Raw genomic sequence first — 8,066 nt, 5'->3', positions numbered from 1 at the left:
TGCAATCTACATACCTGATTTGTTTATTGTTCAATATTAAAATCTATTTTAAGATATTCCGACTTATTTCTTCTTATAACATAAATGCCACGCATTAATTGTGGACGCAGGAAGAGTACAGCGTGTTTCCTGAGAACACAAACATCAATAAATATCTAGACAATGTCATCTTGTTAAAACAGGGTTCATTTTCTCTCGATACGTTTCGTTTGATACCTTAGGTACATGTAACTCTCGTAGTTAATTTTTGAACTCTGATTTTTTAACTCTTTTTATATTATTATTGGGAATACCATATTAACGCCATATTCTATATGAAAACAAACTTCAATTAACCCAGAATTATTTTGAAAGCAAGTTGAAGCTCTTCAGTCCGGCTATATTTGAGTGGCCATCATGCTTGCCAAGAAAACCACCTCTAGGAAGTTGGAAAGGTACATGCCGCCTGTTTTCAAGCTCGGTACCATAGCTTGACCCAGGAAACCAGCGAGCTGCAAGTAGAACAGCCACGCCCACCCCCTCCGCCACCAGCCAATGGCGCCAACAATCACTCCAAATAAACCAATCAGCATGACAGGGAGAATCATGTCAAAGGTCACCTGAAAAAAAAAATGGGAAAATAATAAGGGGATCGACATTGGATTGGGAAACAATTGACTGGTATGTTGACTAGAGTCGCAAAAAGAAATTAACCAGTAGGAGTTTTTTTTTCTTAGTTACTAGGAATCCACGCTTGTTTCAAATGTGCCTTTAATATATCTCCGACCTTGACCTAAACCTATAACTTACCTTGACCTTGCTCCTGTCCAATGTCCACTTTGCAATCCCACCTTCTAAGGACAAGGCATAATTCCCTGCCACTTTTCCGTGATAGGTAACAAGTCCATGAACCACAAACGTCGCCGTCAGAAGATAGCTCCCAGTCATTAACCAATCATAACCCTGCAACATGCCGACTGCGATATACGCCAAACTGGTGAAGGTCAAGGGCACGATGACGTAATGGAGGAAGAAACACAAATCAGCCAATTGCAACGAAGCTCCCGCGGGGCCGCGTAGAGCTCCCATGGCAAGTCTTACGTTGTCCAACAGCCCCCCGCAGGCCACCATGAGGAAGGGGATAGCGATGGCGGGGGAATAGTTCTGTCCACTGAAGATGATGATCTGTTGTTTGTACGCTAAACTGCCGTGGAGGACAGTGTATGTCATAAATGGGAGAGCTTTGATCAACGACATGCTGTTCACGCCGAGGAATTTCTTAAAGGAACAGCTGATAGGAGCTTAATGCTACTAGCACGGGTGTACCTTGATTCCAATGTTCAACGATGTAGACTGTCTACTCATCAGTGAGCCAAGGATGGAACCTACGCAAGATGTCAGCAGAAAGTCGTAGGATTAGTCCAAATTCCATCAACTTCTACAGCAGTCTCGTTGAGCGCCCGAGATTTGCGTACGCACGACGACCTCAGCTGCTGCTATTGTCAAATCCTGGCTAAACTACAGCCTGCCGGTTATTGTATTAATGCATGAACAGAAGGCCCTCCACCTAGCCAGCTAAGTAAGCCTTATCAATCTCGTCAAATAAATCAGTTTACCTGTACAACCGGTTGCCCTGAGATATCAATTTGTGACACAGTTAACGTATTGATCTATAGACTGACCTTTGACCCAACAGACGAATTGTGCGGGGATGCGGATAATCTACGCGGGCGTCAAAAACCATTCAGACTTTCTTTATTTGTTATGTTTTATAACTTTTCCCATTTAAGAAAAGGTTGTAGTTCTCGAAATTTTACTACATGTATATATTCCCCACATGAAAAATATACTATTTTCGTTCTAGTGCTGAGTGGCATGAACAGAACGTAAACAGTTTTCAAATGAAATAAGGTCAATACGTGTATTTACCAAAGGTAAATATTATTAAGTAGTGAGAAGTGAGGGGGGGGCACTAGTTATCGGCACTCAATAACTAACTGAAACCAGAGAAAGCACAATATTAAAATTCATTTACTAAATTGCGCAAAACTAACACCTACTTCTGGTAGATATGTGTAATCGAAATACGTCTCATTAAATACTACTTGTATTAGATTAGAATAACTTCCAGGGCCGTAGCCTCGGGGGGGGGGGGGGGGGCAGGGGGGGGGCAACTGCCTCCCCACCCCTGGGATTTGAGGTGCAAAAAAAAAATCACAAAGGTAAAAAAAAAAAAATTGCAAAGTTGGTATCAATTCTGTGAGAAAATGCACTCATGGCCACTAGACAATCATTCAACAATCTGTTTACAAAGGTGTACTGTTTTTAGCCAACTCAGTTCATGCCAAAAAGTTCCATTAGCGTGTTGTGTTGAAAAAATGACTGTACTTATGGCAAAATGAACCCACAATTTCTGACTTCTGATTGAGCAATAAATAACAGTTAAAATGCACCAGAATGCAGTATTATACATACAGTTTTTAAAAATTTTCCACACCGTGGGAGGGGAACACAGCCTCCCCCCTCGGGGGCTTTGCACCCTTGTGTCCGCTTACTACCCCCCTGGCATTTTGCTCAGGCTACGGCCCTGACTTCCCACTGTCACTGATCCTAGATAAATAAAAAGAGAATCATTGCACAGGTCTCGTCAGCGGCAGTTCTTCCGAATCTTCGTTCGGCTGTTTCCGTAAAATGCAGTTCCGTATAAGCACCACGGCACCGAAACACAGAGCGGCGAAAGCAAACACGCCGAGGTTGATATGGAAGACATAGTGGTAGGAGCCTGAGAGATCGTAGATGACGCCTGGGAGGAGACGAAGAAAAATATGTTTAGTCTTAGCTTACAGAGTTGATTCTCATAATTTTATAAGCTATCCAAAGGAATCGGTTACTGCTGTGCATTCGTTGGGTGACTACTACATTATTTTTAAGAGAGATACATACATACCAATACCCTTGCAATTTCAAAATGTTTCGTGATGTCTAAACGTTTTATGAAGCCTAAATAACACGAGACGCCTCTATAGTGATACGTTTTAAAATGAAATAAATAATAAATAATTAAAATTATAATCCTGAGTAAGAGAGAGGTAAGAAACGTATAGTAACGCAACTAATAACATGACGTCACTATAAGTTGTGACTTGATACACGGGTATTTACCACCATATATGATCAATATGCCTTGGTATTATTTTAGCATAGATTGTGCCAAAAAGGGAATACCCCCCCCCCCCTCAGAAGTGTAAATCCTGAGGAAATATGGCTCCAAATATCGTCCATCTTACCCGTCATCCCGATGCCGACTATAATCCCGAGGCCAGAACCAACCCTGCTGACAGCAAACAACTCCTGGGTGAACCATCCGTCTAGTACCTCACTGGAGGACGTGAACAGGACGGCCGTCATGGCGCCTGCAGTAAAACCAGCCACTGAAATACAAGGAACCACTTAAGATGCTGAAACAAGTTATCAAACGTACTTTTTTTGACGGGCGTGATATATACGTTTAGGAATTATTTCGTTAAAACCTTTTCCTTCCTGTTTTGTTACAATTATTTTTATGAGCAATAAAATACATTTATTGATTTACTTTATGTATGACTATGAGTCTGTGATAAATATCTGAAACTTTAGATTGAGTTTTGAGCATAATAACATATTTGTTATTGTAAACAATCGTTTGCAAAAAAAATATTAAAAATAAATTTAAAAAATAAATCATTGATCGTACAAAGCTAAAAAAATGTTATTTGTTAGCCATGTCTTTTATCGATGAAGTCCTCACAACTGATGATAGTGCTTTTACCAAGTTACGTATAATAAAGAAAAGCTCAATTAATATTCAAGAAAACTCAAATCTCTCAAAAGTGAATAACACTGAAATGCTAAGTGTACTACCTAATATTGCCGTCCGGCCCAGAACGATGTGCACGTGCTGAACTTACCAACACAGAAGATCACCAGCTGGTAATATAACGTAGCAAACCCTGCAGCGAAATTCTCCAGACCAAGAAGCAAGCAGCAGGCGATATTGAGGTACATCACTCTCTTTTTAAATAGTCTGTCTCCTAAAAATGATGTAAACAAGCGTCCGCAGAGATCGGCGGAGGAATATATAGTAACTGTGGCCGCGGCCGTCATCTTCGCTACGCCCAGCGTTTCAAGATGTTTAACCTGGTAAAAATATCGTAATCCATATTACTGATTGGTAAGGAATTAATTTCAACATTTTGAAAATAATCATAGATTTAATTGCAAATGTATTTATCATTTTTTGAATTTAGCAATGAACTGTTGATGCACAGTATTCGCTGTAATAAATTATATTTAAAAAATAAGATACGAAAATTTATTTATTTTCTTACCATAATAAAGACAGGAGTAAATAAGGCCATTGAGCGGGTAAACATGGTTATAACATATACACTTGCGCTTAAAACAAACAGGCATTTAGAAGGTTTCATGGAATCTGGTTCGTCTTTGATTAGGGTCGTCTTGTCGTTTTCGTCTTGGTCCTCGTTTTCACGAAAGGTGGCAGCAGCAGTGCAGCCGACAATGAAAATCAACGTGGCGTAGACAGCAAAAGTACATTTCCAGCCTATGGATGTTATCATAGCTTGAATAATGGGGTTAAATATAAGTGAACCTGAAAATAACATGTAACGGATAAGTTATTTGGTAAATAACGCCAATTTCATTTTATCTATCTTCTGAGACTGACGTTTTGTAAACAGACATTCAACAAGTATAGCAATAAAAAACACATGATTCACTTTCAGACTTTTTAGAATAACTTAACGTAGCAGCATATCTGCCTCAAAACTTTCGCCATCTTATGTACAAAAGGAACATTGCTTTACAGTGTGGCTGTCACTTATTTGAACTCAACGGGATTCAGAAGAAAAAACAATTGTTTGAAAGTGTTTATTTTAATTAATTTTATTATTATTATTATTATTATATTTATTATTATTATTATTTTGCTGAACAATATTCTAAAACTGACCCAAACAAAATGAGACCATCGGGAGACTAGACGTCAGTATATAATATTTATGGTCACGGTGAAAGTACTGAGACAGCAGGAAGAACGGCGGGTTGTTGGTGAGCAGGGCCCCACATCCTCCCAGGAGCCCGTATGTGAAGAACAGCTCCAAGGGTTGATCCACGACCCCCGAGAGGGCGACACCTAGCGACAGCAAGAAGACACCAATGAATACTGTTCGCCGGGCACCTATCCACCGTGTGAGCGCCAGCGCTATCGGGGTTCCTATACTGATGATACCGTACGCCGTGGAACCGATGATCCCTGGACGAGAGACAAGATTGGTCATGTAACATGATAAAGAACAAATCAGAATAAAATGTGTCTGCTAATAAACAGGCCTTGTAAACGGATTAGGCGTTTACTAACACTACCTGTGGATCTTTGAACTCTAACGTCAATACGGACCACAAAACCCACAAATTAACCAACACACCGAATGAAAAGAAAACATACAAAAATAAAAAGAAAAAAGAAACCGATGATCGCCGGACGAGAAATAAGATTGGCCATGTATCATAGTATTAAAAAAATATGTCTGAGAGAGAAGATAGAACATACACACACGGATAGAACATCATTATTTTGTCAATCGGGCGGCCGAGCAGACAGTTAAGACACAGACTCCATTCCCAGAGATTTAGATCGATCCATCCGGATCGACCTAACTCCTTGGGGGTTCACGCTAAATTGCTGTCAGTCGAGCGCGCACCATATTTAATTACCCCCTTACAGCTTTTAGTAGGTGGGACAGACGCTTAAGCCGGCTAAGGTGACAGTAATCTGGTGAGACTCCCCACGGGGATAGATCGATCTGAAATCTGTGGGAATGGAGTCATAGTGACCGACTAAAATGCACGTAATCATCTCATGTTCTTGAGTTCTGTAGACTTCTTATTTATCAACATATATCTGGACAAAAAAAATTGCATCCAAGGCTTAATGGGTTATATGCTAGGCAAGATTATTCATGCTCCATGCTATTTGTAAAGATAACCCTAATCGCCGGCTCCGTTATTTTTTTATGCGCCTGGACATCATCACTGGAGAGTATCATTTTTAAATCATACTTTAAAGATGTAAAAACTCTTTACCTACCAAAGAAAGCCATATTTGGTTCCTGAAACACGTTGCTGAACGTAGCAAGAAACTCTCCGTATGACGTCAGCATACCGTGTATGGTCGTTCTCATGGCAACAGCAAATACGAGGATTATCCATCCCCATGATGTATCACCCATACAGCCCATGTTTTAATGACGTCAGCAGCCAACCTCTTTGCTTTTTCTTGATATAGTTCACTTGTCGTGCGTTCGTCTAAGCTGCATTTCCTTTTTGCACTTGAAGTAGAATGCAAATGCATTTCAATCTATATATACATGCATATGGCGCAAAGTCCCCAATACCATGCACAAATTTATAACAAACAAATCTTGTTCAAGCTTACAGATTTTGAACTCTATGAACCCTATGATGAATAAAATGAATGAATTTTGGTATGTTATAAAAGTAATATAATAAATGGAACATGTTTTTCATATATATGTAGATTTCAGTATAAGGAACAGATAGATAACTGGATAACCGTCTGGCGAGACGTTAATATACTTTTCATGTCTTAAAACATTTATTCCACTGTTTGTCACATTAATATTGCTTTAATACTTCATCTGATACAACTGCGAGATAAATGTCCATAACAACCACTTCAGAAATAGATTAATAAAAACATCGTATCTAAAGTAGGGTATATTTGCTCTGCCATATTTGTAAATGCGGGATTGTAAAAGAAGAAGAAGAAAAAGTTGTTGTTTTTTTTGTATCAGTGGAGCAGGGTAATTTGACCTTTTTAATGTTTTAAGTATACATAATAAAAACGCGGAGACTCTACGCTCCATTCATCTTCTTTGTATTTATTATTTCTTTTTGCTTTGTAAATCTATCAACAAGAAAGGAGCAAAAACTGATCTGCAACCGAGAAATTTAGTAACACGACTTTATTTTAAGCTCGGTGTAATAATGCCTTTATAAAAATGATAAGAGATTGCAGAAATATTCTTTTTTATATATTTTATTTAAATATACGATAAGGTTATTCTAATGTTGAGTTAAATTTTGATAGGATTGAGTATTGTACCGATTCTAAAAAATTTAAATAACCTTAAAGGTTTAGCAGCTAGCCATCCTGATCAAGAAACATTGAGACATTGATTACTTTTGTGATTTGGTATATGTTATTATTATTTTTTCTCTTTATTTTCAGGTGGAAAAGTCGAAGGGCCGGAGTAAATTTACAGAAAAAAATTGTAGAGAAAATACTTTTACTGATAAGGCCTAAATATGTGTGGATACAGAAATAAGATGAAATATTATTTGTTATTCTTCAATAGATCTGCTTGTTACCTGAGACATTATTATTATTATTATTATTATTATTATTATTATTATTATTTTGTGTGTGTGTATCTAACCCGAACAATTATTACGATTTTATTCCCAAGTAAATTTTATTCGTAAGATTTATGCATAAAGAATAAGGATCACAGACCTAGATAAAATTTACGGCATTACTATTTAGATGCGTTGAACAGAAAATGTAATATATTGTATGTACCATATCATGACTTTTCGTTTTTTCATGATGGATTTAAAGAGATAAAAGATATTATATTAGTAGGGGAAGCGTGTAGAAACCTTCCTCAATTCTATATTGTGTAATTATATTTTGTCAACATCAATTTTCTCCTGTCTATGAAAATATTTTGTTACATACTCATTTTTTTTTTTTTTTTTGCCTGACATAGTTGTATAATTTAGATGTGATAAGTGGAAACCCACCCCTGTTAATGTTGCACTACAATATGTACGTAAATCATTTGAAGCCAGTGTGGCTCGCATATGGATTTTACTTAATAAAGTGAATAAAATGTGAATACTATGCACAGTAAAGAGATTTGCAATTGAAGATGTGAGGTTATATGTTATGTTTCTTTCTGCGTGTGAAGTGAAAATCCCTCCAAGCGAAGGTCCATTAGGTCATT

At 37.9% G+C, this 8,066-nt stretch overlaps 2 protein-coding genes across 2 annotated transcripts; both read right to left on the bottom strand.

The window, feature by feature from the left end:
• Positions 1-4: 4 nt before the first annotated feature.
• LOC106159295 (uncharacterized) lies at positions 5-1,908 on the bottom strand. The gene is made up of 2 exons (XM_013535524.3): positions 790-1,908; positions 5-599 (listed from the first exon to the last, which is right to left on the bottom strand). The coding sequence occupies exons 1-2, from the start codon at positions 1,234-1,236 to the stop codon at positions 378-380; spliced, it is 669 nt and encodes a 222-aa protein (XP_013390978.2). The 5' UTR covers positions 1,237-1,908; the 3' UTR covers positions 5-377.
• A 278-nt stretch (positions 1,909-2,186) lies between these two features.
• Positions 2,187-6,662, bottom strand: LOC106159291 (monocarboxylate transporter 13-like). Its single transcript, XM_087019319.1, has 6 exons — positions 6,125-6,662; positions 4,988-5,290; positions 4,347-4,627; positions 3,927-4,155; positions 3,267-3,410; positions 2,187-2,782 (listed from the first exon to the last, which is right to left on the bottom strand). The coding sequence occupies exons 1-6, from the start codon at positions 6,273-6,275 to the stop codon at positions 2,610-2,612; spliced, it is 1,281 nt and encodes a 426-aa protein (XP_086875445.1). The 5' UTR covers positions 6,276-6,662; the 3' UTR covers positions 2,187-2,609.
• Positions 6,663-8,066: the final 1,404 nt, after the last annotated feature.

This window comes from Lingula anatina, chromosome 8 (assembly GCF_051362555.1).
Source record: "Lingula anatina isolate TDL-2025a chromosome 8, LinAna3.0, whole genome shotgun sequence".
Taxonomy (NCBI): domain Eukaryota; kingdom Metazoa; phylum Brachiopoda; class Lingulata; order Lingulida; family Lingulidae; genus Lingula; species Lingula anatina.
This window is presented reverse-complemented; position numbering and strand designations above follow the sequence as displayed.

Coding starts and splice junctions, on each gene's coding strand:
- LOC106159295 (XM_013535524.3), bottom strand. CDS start 1,236: ATGTCGTTGATCAAAGCTCTCCCATTTATGACATACACTGTCCTCCAC. Junction 600..789: donor TGGACAGGAGCAAGGTCAAG/GTAAGTTATAGG, acceptor TTTTTTTTTCAG/GTGACCTTTGACATGATTCT.
- LOC106159291 (XM_087019319.1), bottom strand. CDS start 6,275: ATGGGCTGTATGGGTGATACATCATGGGGATGGATAATCCTCGTATTT. Junction 5,291..6,124: donor ACCAAATATGGCTTTCTTTG/GTAGGTAAAGAG, acceptor TCTCTCGTCCAG/GGATCATCGGTTCCACGGCG. Junction 3,411..3,926: donor GCTGGTGATCTTCTGTGTTG/GTAAGTTCAGCA, acceptor CTTGTATTTCAG/TGGCTGGTTTTACTGCAGGC.